At 34.4% G+C, this 20,185-nt stretch overlaps 1 protein-coding gene across 2 annotated transcripts in view; it reads left to right on the forward strand.

Moving 5' to 3' along the window:
- The window catches only part of ADCY2 (adenylate cyclase 2), a 544,207-nt gene that overhangs the window by 395,581 nt on the left and 128,441 nt on the right, over positions 1–20,185 (forward strand). For both annotated transcript variants that reach the window (XM_043977444.1, XM_043977445.1), the window contains 6 exons: positions 481–629; positions 6,351–6,462; positions 10,025–10,152; positions 17,895–18,053; positions 18,658–18,790; positions 19,813–19,989. In XM_043977444.1, coding sequence (XP_043833379.1) covers positions 481–629; positions 6,351–6,462; positions 10,025–10,152; positions 17,895–18,053; positions 18,658–18,790; positions 19,813–19,989 — 858 coding nt within the window. The remainder of the gene's footprint in view (positions 1–480; positions 630–6,350; positions 6,463–10,024; positions 10,153–17,894; positions 18,054–18,657; positions 18,791–19,812; positions 19,990–20,185) is intronic.

Raw genomic sequence — 20,185 nt, forward strand, 5'->3', positions numbered from 1 at the left:
ATAATGGATAGTTCAGCTGTGACTGCCTTTGTAGGGAAAATAAAAAGTGGCATCTTGGCAAACTTTTAAAGTACAACAAAACATGTACTTTGGTTTCCATGTAGAATTACAACAATAACAACAAAAAACAACCCGAATGTTTTCTTTCTTAGGTTAACCATGTTCTGGTATGTGAATGGCATTTTTCTTTCAATAATTTAAAAATCCAATTTGAAATATAATCTCCTTGGGGAAGAAACTGTGTTTTCCTTTCTTCTTTGCAGAGCTGAACACATTCATGAAACTCAATAATAATAAATAATATAAAATATTTTTCCATGGTTAGAGAGGATTATTACATGTGTTTTTGTTGATGGGGACCTGGCCCAAGATGATTCCTTCTTTTAAAATCCAATGTTGATCTTCAGTTACTATTTATGCAATGTTAGTCATTTGAAATATCCTTAGTAGTTGTTTTTATTAATCACTACTTTGTTCTAGGAGCGTCTTCTGCTTTCTTTACTGCCTGCTCACATCGCCATGGAAATGAAAGCAGAGATCATTCAGAGGTTGCAGGGACCCAAAGCAGGCCAGCTGGAAAACACAAACAATTTTCACAATCTCTATGTCAAGCGGCACACCAATGTGAGGTATTGTGCTTTGTTCATGTTTGTTAGCAGGATTTGGCAAGCAATCTGGCCAAAGAATGAATTGACTTCCCTGTGTCTGTATATTCAGAGTCCAGATCTTAATGTTAACTCAATAATCCTTAGCTGTTGTTCCTATGATCCTATCCCTTGTTTTAACAATTATCATGTTTTGGCAAAGTGACTATCACCTTTATGTCTGCTCTTGGGAACTTTTCAGTGAAAGAAACATTGAGTAATTTGAGAGCTCCCATACTTTCTTGGGATATCTTTCTTTCCTAATTATTATTCTGCTTTTACTTAAATGAATATTTTATTGAAAATGCTTTAGGTCAAATTTTTGAAAAGCACATTAATAAGAACAATTTGGTATAATGGATAGAGTGCTGAATTTGGAGCCAGAAAGACCTAAGTTCAATCCTTGCTCACTCACTGACTAGTTATATTAGTAGTAAGTACTACTAATAATAACATTACTATTATTACTATTAATTTACTAATGAATATCATTAGCTAGGTGGAGCAAAAGATAAAGCACTGGCCCTGGATTCAGGAAGACCTGAGTTCAAATCCAGCCTCAGACACTTGACACTTACTAGCCATGTGACCCTGGACAAGTCACTTAACCCTCATTGCCCTGCAAAAACAAACAGACAAATAAACGAGTAAATAAATTGATTGATAGATAAATGAATAAATAAATGAATGAATCAATGTATAGATAGATAAATAATTAGATAGATAAATATTGCTAGTAACTAGTATGGTATTGATCTAGGCAAGTAATTTCTCTCTGCCTTAATTTCCTCATCTGTAAAATGAGTGCTTTGGATTCATTGGCCTCCAAGGTCCCTTAAGGCTCTAAATTTATGGTGCTGTACAATGATAGCTGAGACTCTAACAAATGGTAATTCCCCAAAAGTCCAAAGACAAAAAAATGTGACTTCAAGGAACTTAGAAAAAGCATGACACTTTAACCATTGACTAAAATCATATGAAAATACCACTTAATGCTAAGCATAAAATCAGCAATATGAGTTATCAGAAATGTTGGGCTAAGTACCCTGAAACAAGGTAATTAATTTATATTTTGAAAATTCAAAGCAGTCTTTTAAAATGCTAAACAGACGTTCAGTGTAATTCAGTGATCATTTATCAACACCAGCTATGTGCCAAGTAGTAGTCCCTATCCTTAAAGGGTTTATGGCCTACTGAAGAGAAACATGTACACAAAGAAGCACTTACAACTGCATAAAAAATCATTGAAACCTGGTTTGGGGTGGGGGTTGAGGGAAAGGGAAATCAGGAAAGGACTCATTTTAGGAAGTGTCACTTGAGCTGTTACTGAGCCTTGAAGGAGGCTAGGGATTCTCAAAGGTAGAAATGAGAAAATTGAACATTCCAGGCCTGTGGAAAGACATGTGGACAAGAAATAGAATACCATACATGGGGAATAAGGAGGCCAGTTTGTCTGGGAAATGGAATGCGTGAGGAGAAGTGTTATGAAATCAGTCTGGACAGAAGAATTGGAACTAAATTGTTAAGGGCTTTAAATGTTAATCAGAGAATTTATTTTTCCTAGAAGCAACAGGGAACCATTGAAAGCTTTTGTGTGGGAAAATATGCTCAGATCTGTACTTTAAGAATATGAATTTGTCTGATCTGTGAAGAAAGGACTGGAGAAGGGCAAAACCAGAGAGAGGGAGACCACTCCATCAGATAACAAGCATTTGGGGCAGCTAGGTGGCACAGTGGATAGAGCACTGGTCCTGGAGTCAGGAGGACCTGAGTTCAAATGTGGCCTTAGACACTTAACACTTACTAGCTGTGTGACCCTGGGCAAGTCACTTAACCCCAATTGCCTCACCACCACCCTCCCAAAAAAAGATAACAAGCATTTACTGAGTGCGTATTAATGTGCTAGGGACTGGGTATATAAGTAGATAAAAATGGAACAAACCTCAAAGAGATTCTATGCCATTGGATGCTAATTCAGAGACCAGTTAGAACATTATTACAGTAGCACAGGTAAAGATGATGAGGGTCTAAAACAGTGTGAGGTTTTGTGACTGGAGAGAAAGGAATAATTTTTAATAAACAGATATTCTTTCATATCTACCCTTTTTACACACAAACACTTCCACTAAATGCAAAAAAAGAGAATATTTTATTTAGTCTTTTAAATAATTTTGTAACAAATCAGATACGTTTCTGACTCTCAGTAATCAATTCTTTCAAGGGATTCTGAACCTTTTGTGAGCCATGGACCCCTTTGGCAGTCTGGTGAAGCCTATAGAGCCCTTCTCACAATAATGTTTGTAAATGTATAAAATAAAACACCGAGGATTACAAAGGAAACCAATTATATTGAAATTCAGTTATAAAATATTTCCAAGGGACTTCATGAATCTCAGGTCAAGAACTGCTTTATACAAATGGGTCCCTTCTCTTTGGATGGCAAGATGTGTTTCTTTAGCCTAGCTGATGTCCATGCCACCTCTCCATCCAGCTTCTGGGAAGGGAAATTCTCCAGAGGAGTGCTAGGCTTCATCATGGGGCTGTTTCTCTGAGCACCAAGAATATCTATATATTCTATTTCATTATTGTTAAATAGAATAGTTAAAGATTCTGCAGAACATTGGAAGGTGACTTTCTAAAACTTAAACTAAATACCCTCACAGAAAGGAAAGGCAAGCAAGATGGTCTTTAAAGACAAAAAAATGTATCTTACTATAGGAAACATTTCTATATGTTATAATTAAAGTTAAGAAGCTTGCAAAGATTTCTTAGCACAAAGAAAACCTGATGAAATAAAATCCCAGGATAATGAGAAAGGTAAGGTTTAATCCTTTCATCAGCCTGACTAGGAATTGCCAGCCCTGAAAGCCCATGCTTTTACCAAAGGGCAGCATTCACAGTGCCTGATAAGGGAGAGTATTCAGCCCACTGCTTTTCTTCTGCCTTAGATGTAGACCAAAGTTCAGCCATCATTCTCTAATCCCTATAAAGGCTTGTAAATGACTGATAATCCACACTTGTAAAGATAAGCATAGATTTAAATGAATGGAGTCCCAGAAAAGCAAAGGTTGAGTCCCATAGCAAACATCTTTGAGTAAACGTTAGCCCTGATATTCCAGGTTAAACGGAACTATGAATGACTAAAAACAAACATAGAGAGCTGTTAACCAGAACTGGGAAATCAATGGCAGGCAAGCTAAAATTTGGTGAAAATGATAAGGTCGATTGTGTATCTAAAAATGACTTGAAAATATATGAAATTTAAACAAATCCACAGAGACACATGCACACACAAACCAACCAAAGAAGGTAAATGGAAAGGGAATTTGTGTTCTCAAAATAGACTATATGAAATGTGTTACTGTTGATAACTTTGAGAATAAGAAACGTTTACTGCATGGCTTAAGCAGAGTTTGCATTATTAGTAAATCCAGGCCTGTCTGTAAAAAGTAAATTCCTTATTGAGGCAGGAACTGAGTAGTAGTAATTGTTCTCGTTCTCGTTTTCCCCCCTGAAATGTATTTTCTTTTCCTATGTCAACAGTCCCTGGTTCACCTGACATAAACAACTCCCTTTTACAAAGCAACATTGTAGAGGACATAGTAGTGGGCTTGGAGTTAGAAGGATTTGGGTCCATGATACCCCTTAGTTACTTACTAGCTATGTGACCTTAGACAAGTCACTTGAAATTTTTTTAATATAAATCTTGGTTTCCCAATCTATAAAGTAGGGATAAAAACACTTCATAGGGTGGTTGTGGAACTACAATGAGGTTTTAAAGCAGTATATAAATGTAAGCAATTTATTTTGCATTAGTTATCTAGAATCATTAAGGGCAGGTAAGAGAAAAAAAAAAAAACACTTGTAGTTATAGTTGGGGAAAAAGGGGAGGAGCACTGTTTCCAGCCAGTTAAACCAATGACACATTAGAGAATTTAGTAAAATAATTGTTTGCAAACTCACTTGAATATGAAAAATCAATGTTTATATGTAGAATAAAAGTGGGAAGACAGGCGTATGTAAACACAACTATACATATGTTGTTCTAAAAAAAATTTAAGTTCTATTTAGTTACCCAATTCAGTGATGTTAAGTACATTTTTTGTCCCAAATTCAGATTTTCTGTAAAATTCCAGCCAAATGTAGCTGTTATCAGCCCTCCCTTTCACTTTGTCAAGTGTAGAACTGGAATTCAAATAGTTTTCTTCAGCTAAAGCAATTAGGTGAAGATGAAAGACCTTGAATTCATTATTGTGTTGTTGTTCATCCTTCATTCTTGAAGAGGACCAATGACAACACAAAGATGATGCCTTGACTTGCACATGAGTTGGACATGAGTGGGGCAGAGCTGTGAAGTCATCAGCCTAATTCTCTTCTCCAGAGTCATCAGAGTTCAGTGGCAAGATTTGGTCCACCCCTTGAATTCATATTATGTCAGTATTCCTCGAAGGAATTTAAACTAATCAACCTAGAGAAGAAAAGACTTAGTAGTAGACATAATAGCTTTTGTCATACATTTTAGAGGATATCATGCCAAAAAAAAAAAAAAAAAGCATGTGATTTATTCTGTTGTTCCCCAAGGACATAACTAGGAGTGATTGGTATGTTAGAGAAATACAGAACAAGGGGACAGCTAGGTGGCACAATAGATAACACACCGGTCCTGGATTCAGGAGTACCTGAGTTCAAATCTGGCCTCAGACACTTGACACTTAACTAGCTGCGTGACCCTGGGCAAGTCACTTAACCCTCATTGCCCTGCCAAAAAAAGAAGGAGAAATACAGAACAAAGTACTAAGAAAGGTAGGAGCAGGAAGGTAAGATGGGAATATTCAATGAAGAAAACAAATTTTGATAAGGAAACAAATCTTAACAGTTTAGAGCTACCCAGAAGTGAAATGAGCTGCCTTGGTAGGGGGAGGATTCCTCTTCACTGGACCTTAAGATTAGGTAGGGTGGCTTCTTGGGAATATGGTAAAGGAGATAGATTCCTTTATGCATACAGCATAGATGGTCTCTAAGGTCCTTTCCAACTTTACGATTCTTTGAGTAAGCATTATTATTATGGATTTCATTTGATTGTATGCTATTCTTAAAGAACACTTTACTAACGTAATAGCTTTCATTCTCATAACAACCTTCTGAGGCAGGTAGTGCAAATATTATTCTTGTTTAGAGATAAAGCAACTAAGCCTAAGAGAGATGAAGTGAAAGGTTACTTAATAAATAAGTGGTAACTATGGCACTCAGTCACAAATCCAGAGATCTTTCTACTATTCCATATGGTCCAGGAAGGTCTCCCTAAGTAAATAAATTTTTTTTCTGCACAACTCATTTTTACTGGCCCCTAGTTATGATTCTATAAATGTTAATGGAATCATGTCCAACAACAGATAAAATGCAAAGTTCAAACTAGAACATTAAGCATAAAAAGTAAATGGTTGCTTTCAATGTTTGAAATAATACCCAACCTCAGTAAGCTCTGTACAAGTTTTTGCAAAGTAATGTATTAAAAATAAGGAAGAATATTAGAAAATAGGCAGCTAGTCAGGCCTGCCCAGGGAAATGATATTCTTCCTGAAAAATTAGTAAATTTATTAATAAGTTTAATTATTAATAAATTATAATTAGTAAATAAATTGTGGGGAAATATTGCATTTTTTTCCTAATAAATGTTTTAAAGTACTGATTCCTTTATTTTGATAGCATATTATATGCTGACATTGTTGGATTTACCCGTCTGGCTAGTGACTGCTCTCCTGGAGAACTGGTGCACATGCTGAATGAACTCTTTGGAAAGTTTGATCAAATTGCCAAGGTGAGTTACTGGTAGGAAGCACCCTCTGCTTTATTGCCTTGCCCTTGCTCTTTCTTTTAAAAGTCCACCTTTTCATAAAAATGCTGTCCATGAATATATTTGTAAGTACATCAAGCAAGTATCTCACTCTTTCTTCTAGAGATCTATAGCATGCCTCTGGAGTGATGAATATCACTTTATCAGCTGGTACAGCATGAAATTATATTTCAGCATGAATCAATGGTGACCAATACTGGTACCCTACAACAGAGTTTTGCATTGCTTTTCATGAATTGGTCCTATCTCTCAGAATGAGACTAAAAATGAAGTCACATGCAAACAATGAGTGGAAAAGGAGAAATGGGAGAAAAAATAATAGGAGAAAGATAATAAATTTCAAATAATACACACTTGTAAGAAACTATAAATTAGTTAACTGCTTTTTATTTATACTTCCAGAATCTAGTGAATAATATGTCTTAGTACATTACTGAAAGCTTGAATTGAAGTGAGTCATACCTCATACCAAAAAAGGTGCAGGTTTTGTTGTGTCATTTTCATCCAGTTAAGTATGTTATAAGAAATTAAGTGGTATGGTGAATAGAGTGCTAGATACAGAATCAGGAAGACCCGAGTTCAAATACAGTTGTAGAGACTTATTACCTTTATGCCCTTGGCAAGTCACTTAACCTCTGTCTGTCTCATTATATAGTACAATAATACCTTTCTTTTTCTGGATTTTTAGTTAGCACCTACTCTAGAAGCTACCTCCTAAACTTAGCACTCACAGGTTATATACAGGTCAAGACCCTCCAGGAGACATAATATTTGCAAAGTGCTTTGCAAAACTTAAAGCACTATATAAATGCTAGCTATTATCATGTGAATTTCCCAAAAGTAAAAATTAATTTGTCTATCTGTGTTTTACTGCCTAGGAAGGATCTTTTTCAGAATCTCTTATGTGCATTTGTAAGTCAAGAAGCTAGGGATATGATACCCTTTACCCAAACCCTCCTTGGTTTTTAACATTTTCATATACATAGCTCATCAAGAACTTCTCTTTGAAAATGTATAAAGTAACACTCAAACCCATTCACATTCCTTCATTTAACCTCTGTCACATTTGACTCCTTTACTACTTAGAAAAATTGGTCAAAGGAGAGTGAGAAATGAAGTATCAGCAGTGACATGGGATTCACCTTGAAGCAATTGTGGTTCCTCTTCTGATGCTACTCTCTCCTTCAGGCTAAACAATCTGATAGGTGTGAGATGATATCTCAAAGTTGTTTTAATTTGTATTTCTCTAATCAATAATGATTTAGAACATTTTTAATATGACTATATAATTTTTAATAATGTAATTAAAATAGAAAGTACTCAAGCAAACAAGTGCTCAGTATACTGAGTTTAACGCAAACTTTAAATTATGGAAAAGTAATTAATTTGTTTTATTTTTATGAATTTTATATTCTACTGAGATTCAGATTCTGTGTTTATGAAGTAGGAGTGGGAGACCTTTTAAAGAGATAACTGGGGGCAGCTAAGTGGCACAGTGGATAAAGCACTGACCCTGGATTCAGGAGGACCTGAGTTCAAATACAGCCTCAGACACCTGACACTTACCAACTGTGTGACCCTGGACAAGTCACTTAACCCTCATTGCCCTGCAACAAGACAGAGACAGAGACAGAAACAGAGAAAACTGCTTTCTTATACTGGATCAAAATAATGTTATCAGGCATTATTAAAATTTATGTTGTCTAGGGGGGCAGCTAGGTGGCACAGTGGATAAAGCACCAGCCCTGGATTCAGAAGGACCTGAGTTCAAATCCGACCTCAGACACATGACACTTACTAGCTGTGTGACCTTAGGCAAGTCACTTAACCCTCATTGCCCCACCCAAAGAAAAAAAATTATGTTGTCTGAAGTAAACATCAAAATAAGCACTGGCTTCTATTTTTATTTTCTGAAAGAAGAAAAGGGACATACTAGGTAGACTAACTCATATTTAATATTAGATTTAAAATAATCATAAGGCTTTTTTCTTTTTCTTTTTATGAATGTGTGCATATACATATATATATATATATGAACTTTTATGAGGAACTCCAAAAATATTCCCATTAGTCATTTTTTGCATTTTCTTTATTTTTTGGTAGGTCCTACACTAGTAGAAACTCCTTTATAGAAAGTTAGAAATCATGATTGTAATTTATAACCTATATCAGATTGCTTGCTGGCCTTGAGAGTGGGAAGGAAAGGGAGGGTGGGTAAAAAATTTGGAACTCAAAAAAAAATCTTTACATGTAATTTACATGTAAAAATAATTTTAAAAAAAGAAACTAAAATGACAAAAAAGGAAAATAATAAATGTTGGAGAAGCTGTGGGAAAATTGGAACACTAATGCGTTGTTGGTGGAGCTGTGAACTGATCCAACCATTCTGGAGAGCAATTTGGAATTATGCCCAAAGGGCGATAAAGCTGTGCATACCCTTTGACCTAGCAATACCACTTTTGGGTCTTTTTCCCAAAGAAATCATGGAAGGGGGAAAGGGACCCACATGTACAAAAATATTTATAGCTGCTCTTTATGTGGTGGCAAGGAATTGGAAGTTGAGGGGGTGCCCATCAATTGGGGAATGGCTGGACAAGTTGTGGTATATGAATACAATGGAATACTATTTTGCTGTAAGAAATGATGAGCAGGAGGAGTTCAGAGAAACCTGGAGGGTCTTGTGTGAGCTGATGATGAGTGAGATGAGCAGAACCAGAAGAACATTGTACACGGTATCATCAACATTGAGTGTTGATCTACTGTGATATTCTTCTCATCAATGCAATGGTACAGAAGAGTTCCAGGGAACTCATAATGGAAGAGGATCTCCAAATCCAAGAAAAAAAAAACTGCAGAGTATAGATGCTGAATGAACCATACTATTTCTTTTGTTTTTGGTGCTGTTGGTTTTTTCTATTTTGAGGTTTTTCATCATTGCTCTGATTTTTTCTCTTATAACATGACTAATGCAGAAATAGGATTAATGTTATTATGTGTATGTGTATATATATATATATACATATATATATATATAACCTATATCAGATTACCTGTTGTCTAGGGGAGGGGGAAGGGAGGGGAGGGAGGGAGAAAAATCTGAAATTGTAAAGCTTGTATAAACAAAAGATGAGAACTATCTTTACATGTAACGGAAAAAAAAATACCTTATTAATTTAAAAAAAAAAAAGAAAGTTAGAAATGAGAGAAGAGAGGATGGCTTTGACAAACTATAGAAAGGGTCAGGCCAGAGTCTACTGACCAAACTGAATTTAAATCTCTTTTGACTTTATACACCAACTTCTGAGTAAGTACAGACCAGTCTAGATTATTCTGCCCACTCTCCAGTTGTCCCTTTCTCTTCTCCCCCTTCCTCTTCTCATTTCCCAAAATGGGTTTCTTTTGTTTCAAGCATAGATAACTATGTATTATTATCAGTAAGAATAAAAACCTTCATGTTACATGATGTTAAATATCGTAATGTTGTGCAAGGACTTCATGTTTCTTACACCATTTGTTTTTCTTTCAGGAAAATGAATGCATGAGAATCAAAATTTTAGGAGATTGTTACTACTGTGTCTCTGGCCTACCTATATCTCTTCCAAACCATGCCAAGAATTGTGTGAAAATGGGACTAGACATGTGTGAAGCCATAAAGTAGGTGCAAAAACAATGTTTACTCTTAAAATTAAAATGATCTACAATTTTCATCCTTGGCTGTGCTATTTCTATATAATAGTTATAGGTATATTTTAAAAGTTCAGCACTGTTTGTGATGAGAAGGTGGGAAAGAAAATGTTTGTTCAATGACTGGACAATGACTAAACAAATTAATGTATATAAACATGATAGAATATTACTATGCCATGAAAAAATGATTAATATGAAGAATTCAGAAAAATGGTAAAAATTTCATAAAATGATGCAGAATGAAGAAAGTGGAGCTAAAATAATAATGTATTTGACAACCAAAACAATGTAAATAAAAACAGCTTGGAAAAAAAGGATTTAATGTTTGTACCACATTGCTCAGGCTCTCATTTCTGTTAACAATCCATGACCCCGGATTGTACTTTGTAGAATTGATTTTTTTCGGTGATTTTTTATTATTTCAGGAATTATCTTGTGTCAAAATAAAATATCAGTCTTTTTAAGAGACACAGAACTATAGAATATTAAAATTGGAATTTTAGATTATTTCTAGTACAAAGCATTCATGTTACATATGAGGGAAAATTTACTAGGATATTTCTATCTTTTAACACTTTGGGAAGTCAAGTAATATATCAGTAAGAACATGGGAATTAGAACTAGTAGGAATGTTAAAGATTGTCTCTAGCCTAATTCCCTCATTTGGCAATCAAGAAAAATAACTCCTATTCTGGGGTAGCTAGCTATCACAGTGACTAGAGTGCTAGACCTAGTGGCAGTAAGAGCTGAGTTCAAATCCAGACTCAGACACTTACTAGCTGTGTGACTTCAGGCAAATCACTTAACTTCTGCTTGCCTAAATTTACTCAACTGTAAAAAGAGGATAATAATAACACAAATTTCACTGGGTTGTTGTGTGGATTAAATGAGAAAATATTTGTAAATCACTTAGCAAAGTGCCTGTCTTATGGTAAGCACTATATAAATTCCAGCAATTATTATCATTAATAATATTTTACTATTATTATTATATTACCTCGTCCTTTGTGGGAGGCAAAAAATTGAATTTATTAAATATATGATTTAAGAATAGCAATTTGAGGGCAGCTAGATGGTGCAGTGGATAAAGCACCAGCCCTGGATTCAGGAGTACCTGAGTTCAAATCTGGCCTCAGACACTTAACACTTACTAGCTGTGTGACCCTGGGCAAGTCACTTAACCCCAATTGCCTCACCAAAAAAAAAAATAGCAATTTACCATTTTTCATATTGCTATATTGAAATACACAAATTAACCTTTCTTCCTCAATATTTTCACTCTAAAGAGAAGTAATAATTATGTCTGTGCATTCTAATCCTCTACAATTTTATATTAATGATAAAAAGAAAATTTAGGTGATTAAGCAATGTGTAAAGATGTCAGCATACACATGTCAATATGTGTATATAACAGAACCATATATTAAGAGAGAGCTAATAACATAGAATAAGGTGAATAGTGATTGGAAGATATTTGTAAGTAAGGTTTTCTCTCTTTCAAGTTTCAGAATCAGACAGTATTGAATTGATATGGAGAAGAAGGAACAGGTGATGGTTTCAGTCTGACAGCCAACTTCTCTAATTGATCCCCACAAGGTTATAGGAGCCTTGCTTTCTAACTTAGTGGTAGCTCCCATAGCTTTCTGTCAGGAAAACTCAGTTCACCAGCACCACAGGGGATATGGAAGAAGATGGATAAACAACTAGGTTGGAAAAGAAAGAGCTGACTAACAAAAGAAGAGGGAATATTGACTCACTTTCTTTAATTTCAGTCACTAGCAAGCATCTGGAAACACTTGCTCCTTGATGAAATTTAACCCTTTAATTTCCCTGAAGTAAAAAATGTCTGTTTTATGCAACAATTACAACAAAAATGTTTCTTGAGCAGGATATCCTGCTTCTTGGGTTAAAGTTGAGGAGTGTTCTTCAGTCCCAAAAGGAACTTCTCTGTAGTTACTAGATCAAAAGGAAAGGGAAAGCAAAGTGGAAGAAGGAGGAAGCCTTTATTATTGAAGGAATTTTTCCCCCTTCAATCTCTTTTCAAAATAAGGTGTGAGAGAATCTTCAAAGGAGAAAGTATGTAGGTAAATATTGTTTTTTTTCTTATTCACCCCATGGGCTCTCTAAGGGTAAATATATTAAAGTTATTTCTACATATTGATGAACTATCAGGAAAATTAAATTAGAATCATTTCATTATGTCAAGCATTTCAGCAGTATATCTCAAATGACTCGGATCAGAAATCTTGATGGACCAAATACAGTGAGAAAAAGTAGAAAACATGCCCAGGGTTACTTTTCATTATCTCTTTAAGCCCAATTGAAGAGAATTATTTTTCTGTGTGTCTATCAGGGTACTTAAGGGCATTTTCTTACCTCTATTATCTAGCATACTACAAACTTATTGTATGGCATTCTTTGTGATGTGGTAATTTGTACCAAAAACTTCTAAAAAGATATATGGTCACATTACTTATGGCCTCAGCCTGATTTTTTTCATGTTTCCTCCTAAATTGGAATTCTTTCATTGTTTCTAAATAACAACATGAAAACAATATGACCACATATCTTTTACATATTATTTTCATGGGTATTTTATATTTATATTGTATTATATCAATCCTAAATCCAATGCTACACTGGAATTTTCTTCTTTTTTCTTTTTCTTCCCTTCTATGCTTTTGATTAACATTAACTATTAATCAAAAAGTCATGTCATAATCATTTTTAAATCAAATATTTAGAATAATAATATTTAAGATATGAAATATGATTTATTAAGTTCTAGAAGGATTGAGGACTAGACTTAGAGTCAGGTAGACTAAAGTTCAAATCCTACATCAAACACTTATTGTGTAACCCTGGACAAATTACTTAACTTTTCAAGCTAATTTTCTTATCTGTAAAATGGGGGTAATAAGACCAACTATCTCAAAATATTACTGTGAGAACCAAGGGAGAAAATATGTAGAGTTGCCTTACAAACCTAAAAGCAATATATAAATGCCAGTCATTATCATTATTAACATGTAAAATACTGAAGCTTTTTAAGGATCATTTTCTTTGATGTTGATAAAGTGATACCCATTAGCTAGCTGAGTGATACTATCCAAGAACCTTAGCTTTTATATCTTTCTAAAAAGACATGGGGGAGGAGGAGTGTTGTGATCTGCTACTAAATTTTCCACACTGATTAAATCACAGTTTATTTTTTTCATATTATTATGTTGTGTTTATATAGAGCTAAGTATAATGGATATGAAAAGATAATTCTTTTTGAGTGAATTAAAATCTGCTTGAGAACATAAAATATATATATAACAAAATATAAGTAATAACACTATAAAATTTAATATTCAACATGCCAAATGAATGTACAAACAATAAGTCTTATAGTAGTTTTAAGAAAAGAGTGGGTGATTATGGGGGGAGGGGTAAATGCACACATACAAATATACAAATATATACATATGCTTGTGTTTATGTGAGTAACTGATGGAAATAAGGAAACCCCCTCAACCAATGCAGATAGATAATTATTCTATTACTTTTGGAGAATTTAGAGAATTGCCTGGGCCATGAAAAGGATAGATTTGCCCAATTTTGTAGATTTATTGTCAGAGGCTGATTTGAACTAATCTTTCTACCAACCCTGCCATGCTGGTGATATAGAAGAATTTATGTAGATGTACTACATCACTCTCCTAAGTTTTGTTAACATAATTTGCTTATAATAATCAAATTTTTTCTCATTCTTTTTTTTAAATTTTTTGCAGGGCAATGAGGGTTAAGTGAATTGCCCAGGGTCACACAGCTAGTATGTGTCAACTGTCTGAGACCAGATTTAAATTCAGGTCCTCCTGACTCCAGGGCCCATGCTTTATCCACTGCACCATCTAGGTGCTCCATATAATAATCAAATTTTAAAATATTATCTGATTCTAAACCCCCCCCCAAATAAAAATTAACTTGCTAAGATTGAAACTAGAGACGAGATATAAAAAATGAATATTATGGAAGACTTCCATTAAAGATGGATACCTAAATGGGATGTAGGCTATCTAGCTCCCCAACAACTACTCCAGGAAAAAACAAAACAAAACTTAAAGTTTGTGTCACAAGGGAAATTGGTGGTGTGGGGGTCCTTAGGTATTACTCTCTAAAGAATTACATCTTCTCACACACAAATCCAATTAGAATGAAATAATATTTTATTTAAGCACTAGAGAAAGGCAACCTCAAGAGGGATCTTGAGAGGATATCGTTCCAGAGATGTGTTTCTCTGAGATACTTCCCCGAACAGGAGAATGACCATAGCTTTTATAGATGGTAGATGAGGTGATCACCTGAGCACTTATTGGGGGTAGGTTGGGAGAAGTCTGGTGAGGGGCCGTCTATCTCTGTCCCCTTGGCACCACTCAGGCAGCAGCCAAGTCTGATAGGATTATTTCCCTGAGGAGTGGGGGAGACTGGAATGATGGGTGGTGGTGCTGGAGTTATCTCGGTCCAGAGTGAGGCCACTTATCTCCCTTGCTTCTTTAGGTGTGTCTGTCCTATGGTTTAGTTTCTCAAGGAGAGCCACCCCAGACCTGTGTCCTCTAGTCCAGCTGGTCACTTCCAACTTCAATAGTCCTAAGCCCATAACAGACTGCATCACAGAAATCCATTGATAAACTATGTCACAACTGCATAAAATGTTATCCAGAAAAGCCTATTGGTAATATAAAAATAATTCCCTCAAACAAAGTGAGCACCATGTACCAAGAGTAGCCTGAAAGACTCTCTTTCAAAAGGCAGCAAGAATAGAAGAATTCCCTGAGAAAGCCCCATGGTGGGAACTATGGAAGCCTCAGGGAGAATTCCTAGATCCCTAACCCTCTGCCCTGAAATGATAGAATGTACACTAAAAGAGCCAGCACTGAATCTCAAATATTCCGTGAGGCTTAACCAGAAACTTACTGATAAATGTTTAACTGTCCCTCTGGAAAAGGTTCTTCTGTGTTATTAACAATTTTTTTCATCACTTTCTTCAACAAAATTGTGAATCAAATCCTGATTTGTAACGTTTTCCAATTTTCAAGGTGTTAATACTCACACTCAACATTTAACAATTGGCTACAAAAAGCTGATTTGAACTGGCTCCAACACAATACTGGACTTAATCCCAAGAGGTGGAGGTCAGCAAAGAACCCAGGGAATGCAGAACCAGATGAAACTGCATTGACCAATGCATCCAAAAATTCAGCAGGGACTTGAGTCTAACCCTGGCAGAAAGCCCTGCTTAAGGAACTAAATCAGGAAAGACAAATAAATCAAAGAAAATATTAACCATTATCAAATTATTAAAAATAAGTACCTACTATATGTCAGGCACTATTCAAAGAATTTTCTAATATCTCATTTGTTCTAACCTAAGCAAATCTAACCCCATAATAGCCATAGAGACAAAGAAAAAAAAATACTTTCTCATGTACTACATGAATACATAGAAGTCAAATAAGAGATAAAAAATGAAATTAAAAACACTGGAAGAAATAAGTTTAAGGACAATAAATTGCCTAGAAGAGAGATTAGTAACTCATCCAAAAAATAAACTTGAAAAATAGGATAGACCAAACAGAAATTAAAGACTCCATGGGACAGCAAGACATATTAGAACAAAAACAAATATCAGAAAAATAGAATAAAATTTAGGATATCTTATATGAAAACCCACTGACCTGGAAAACAGGTTGAATAGAGATAATTTAAGAATAACTACACTCTTTGAAAACTATCATTTAAAAACAGAAGCCTGAATGATATTTCAAGAAATAAAGAATAAGTGTTTTGATATATCTGAATCAGAGGACCAAGTAAAGATAGAAAGAATACACAGACCACTTCTTCAAAAGAACCCCCATAAACCACCCCCCTCAAAAAAAAATCTTAGAGCTGACATAACCAAAGTTCAGAGCTCCTGTCTCAAACAAAAAAATACTGGGAGCATCAGAAAGAAGTTCAAATGCCAGGTGATTATAATCAGGATCATATAAGATGTAGCAGCTGGTACTAAAAAAATATATTGGAATATAATATCCCAAAAGCAAACATTATAAGCTTACAACCAAGAATAACTTATTCTGTAAAACTAAGATAATCCTATGTGGGGTCAGGGAATTAACCTCTAATGCAGTGGTTTTCAAACTTTTTCATCTCAGGATCCCTTTAAATTCAGAGGACACCAAATAGTTTTTATTTCTGAGCATTATGCCTGTCACTATTTATTTTACTTGAAATTAAACCCTGAATATTAAAAATATTTAATTTATTTTAAAATAGCAACAGTTTACTCATTACATATTAATATACAGTTTTGTGCAAATAACTATATTTCCAAAACAAAATGAGAATTGCATTGTTTTTAATATTTTTGCAAAACTATTGTCTAATTTAATATAGGATTCTCATATCTGCCTCTATATTCAATCTTTTAATATACATTGTTTTGATTGAGGTATATGAAGAAAATTTGGATTCACAAAGATATGTAACTGGACAAGGAAAGATTTATTTGATTAAACAAATAATGTCTTAATATTTATATGAAAATAGTTTTTACTTCGGGACCCCAGGTGTCCTTGGACCACCCTCTGAGAACTGCTGCTTTAATGGAATAGAGGAACTTAGAAGCAATTCAGATGAATATTCCAGAACTAAATAGAAACTTTGAAATAAAAACATGAGTCCAAAGAAACCTAGAAAGAAGTGAAAATATTTAATGAGAATTGACCAGAGTTAAGTGAACAAAACCAGGAAAATGATTTATACAATAACAGTGCTGTAAACAAAACAACTTGGAGAAATTTTTTTTAAATTCTGATCAAATAAATGATCAATAGTATCTCCAGAGGATTTATCATGAAGTGTTTGTGGTTGGGGGGGGTGGAGGGGATGTGTCAGGGTTAGCAAAAATGATGCCACAATAAAACAGGGCCATTGGAACATTTTTTTTTAATTTTGGGTGGGGCAATGAGGGTTAAGTGACTTGCCCAGGGTCACACAGCTAGTAAGAATCAGGTGTCTGAGTCTGGATTTGAACTCAGGCCTTCCTGAATCCAGGGCCAGTGCTTTATCCACTATGCCACCTAGCTGCCCCCCAGGACATTTTTTAACATACAGAAGAGAATAGGGGGAAGTTCCAAAGGAAACACAAGAGCATTAGAACAGTTTTGAAAGTAACATTTGGAATATATTCTATTTTTTAAAAACACAAGCAGTGTGAAATGGAAATATGTGGTTTCACATAAAATCCTAATTTGTATTATATTTCAAAAAAAGGCTGATTTGGTTACTCAGATTAATCAAAATAGTTCTAATCCTTTCTGCTCCTTATACTTCTTATTATCCAAAATGATCACTAATCTATTCTTGTCCTTTAATCAAGACACTTTAAAAGCTAGTATGGATGCTGCTGTATTGTTCTTTGCTCTGCCTTTCCTTAGAGTTACCTTTCAGTAAATCTCTCTTTCAGGGAGGAATAAGGTCAATGTGTCTACTTTGTTGCTCCTTACAATTGTCTTATACAATTTATACAGTTGATGACAGCATTATGTCTAAATTATATGGCAAAAAAATGTGATAGAATGTCAACTGTCTTGGTCATAGTTGAGGGATGAGGAAAAAAAAGCTCTTTTATCCATTTTTTACAGTTTTTTTCTTCTGTTTAGGAAAGTAAGAGATGCAACTGGAGTAGATATCAACATGCGTGTGGGAGTACACTCTGGGAACGTCCTCTGTGGTGTAATTGGTTTACAGAAGTGGCAGTATGATGTCTGGTCTCATGATGTTACACTAGCAAATCACATGGAAGCTGGAGGTGTTCCAGGGTATGGCAAATTGACTGGTTTCATTACTTAAATCATCATTCTTGACTTGGGTCTTACTTGACAAAATCATCACCCCCCAACCTATATTTAAAAGTTATTAAATAGATATTAATTATTATGTTTGATGACTTAACTGGTTTTGATTGGGAAACTAAGATCAATTAAAAATTGAATATGATCCCAATATTTTAATATCATTTTCACCAAGATAATTTTTATTTGAGAATTCAAAAGGAAAAAAAAATATGCTTTGTGTGTGATTCAATGTGCTTCCTGTATAAACTTTTTGCATGTTTCCTCAAAAATCTGCATGTCTAAAATAGAATTGGATGTAACCAAAATGTTCAGTCATTGCAAAGATCCAAATTAAATCTCCTTAGTTCTGTATATGGCAGAGAGTGCTTCAGTACTAGTCCCTGCTGCTGCTGAAATAGACATCACAATCTGTAGGCTTTCACTCACATTCAGTTCTTACCTCTACACATAGCTTTCCTTTCATCATTAAAATAGGAAAATGGTTGTCAAAGTAAAAATAATTTCAATGCCACACACTACCAAGATAATTTTCATATTGTCCTGATCAGGTTTAAAAATTTAATTGCAGGCGTGTTCACATTACTTCAGTCACCTTAGAGCACTTAAATGGAGCTTACAAAGTAGAAGAAGGAGATGGAGATATCAGGGACCCATATCTAAAGGAACATTATGTCAAAACCTATTTTGTGATCAATCCCAAGGTGAGTATTGGTATGAAGAATCTGTGGACGGTTTTGAAATTATTATTTCTGAGCTAAAACTGTCAGAAAAAATACAGAAAAGATTTCAATAATTTTTTCAGGTTTATATCCCAGTCATAAAATCCTGGAAATGTAGAAGGTTCTGAACAAATATTTATGAAGCGGAGTTCAACATTTCATTTTTATCAGCCCACAATTTTATCTTTTTAATTTTTACAACATTTTGTTTATTTTTCAAATCATGTTGAGGAAAAAAGTTGCTTTGGAGTCACCACACTAAAGTAAAATCAACCGGACCAACTTGAAATGAACCACCTATTAATCAAGCTTAATTAATTACTTATGATATATACTAATGGCCAATGATGCCTTTAATTCATCTTTTCATCAATCAATACTTATTGATCATCTGCTATGTGCAAGGCACTGGCATACAAAGAAATATAACATAGATCTTGTTCTAAAGGAACTTAATGAGATAGAGGTAGATGTAAACTAATTATTGTGATATATGAAAGAATATGATATATTTTTAAATGATGAAGTTGTATTCTGTAGAGTCTTTTTAAAAAGCCAGAGCATTTCAGAAATGGTCATGACAAATTGGCTAAAATATTTTTATTAGTATTTTGGTGCTTGAAAGGATACTTGTCAGTTTCCCAGAAACTTCCTTTATCTGAAACATCTATCTAACTTCCCGAAGATGCTATATAAATTATGTTTTTCTGTATTTAACTAATTGTTGAAATCAGTAGACCAAGTAAACTGATTAGAAGTAAATTATCTTAAATAGAGTTTTATGGAGATGTATTTTCAGCTGGATTTTAAAATCTATATTATATAGTATAAAATATAAAGATATATGTGCATATAAGCAAAGATAGAGGGATTAGACATATTTATTTATTAAGAAATTCAATCTTAAAGAACCTTGTAAAATCATTATATATATACTATAATACATAAATTAATATAATGCTTTGAATGTGCAATGTGCCTGCTATTTTATTTTTTACAACCAGGGAGAAAGACGAAGTCCTCAGCACCTCTTTAGACCCAGGCATACATTAGATGGAGCCAAGATGAGAGCATCTGTCCGCATGACCCGGTATTTGGAGTCCTGGGGAGCAGCCAAGCCCTTTGCACATTTACATCACAGGGACAGCATGACAACAGAAAATGGCAAGATCAGTACCACAGTATGGACTTTTTTCTGTCACTTAAAGTAGTCTGATTATTAGAGGAAAATATATTTCCCAATAATAAAATGTCCCACCATTCCTTGCCATTAACTATAGTCTACAACATTTTTAGTTTCCTTTGCCAGAGAGATCATTACAGATAGGCAGTTTGTAAATTAAGACCAACTCCTCCATGCTATGAATTTTGTCCTTT

The sequence above is a fragment of the Dromiciops gliroides genome, chromosome 1, assembly GCF_019393635.1.
Source record: "Dromiciops gliroides isolate mDroGli1 chromosome 1, mDroGli1.pri, whole genome shotgun sequence".
In the NCBI taxonomy this organism is placed as follows: domain Eukaryota; kingdom Metazoa; phylum Chordata; class Mammalia; order Microbiotheria; family Microbiotheriidae; genus Dromiciops; species Dromiciops gliroides.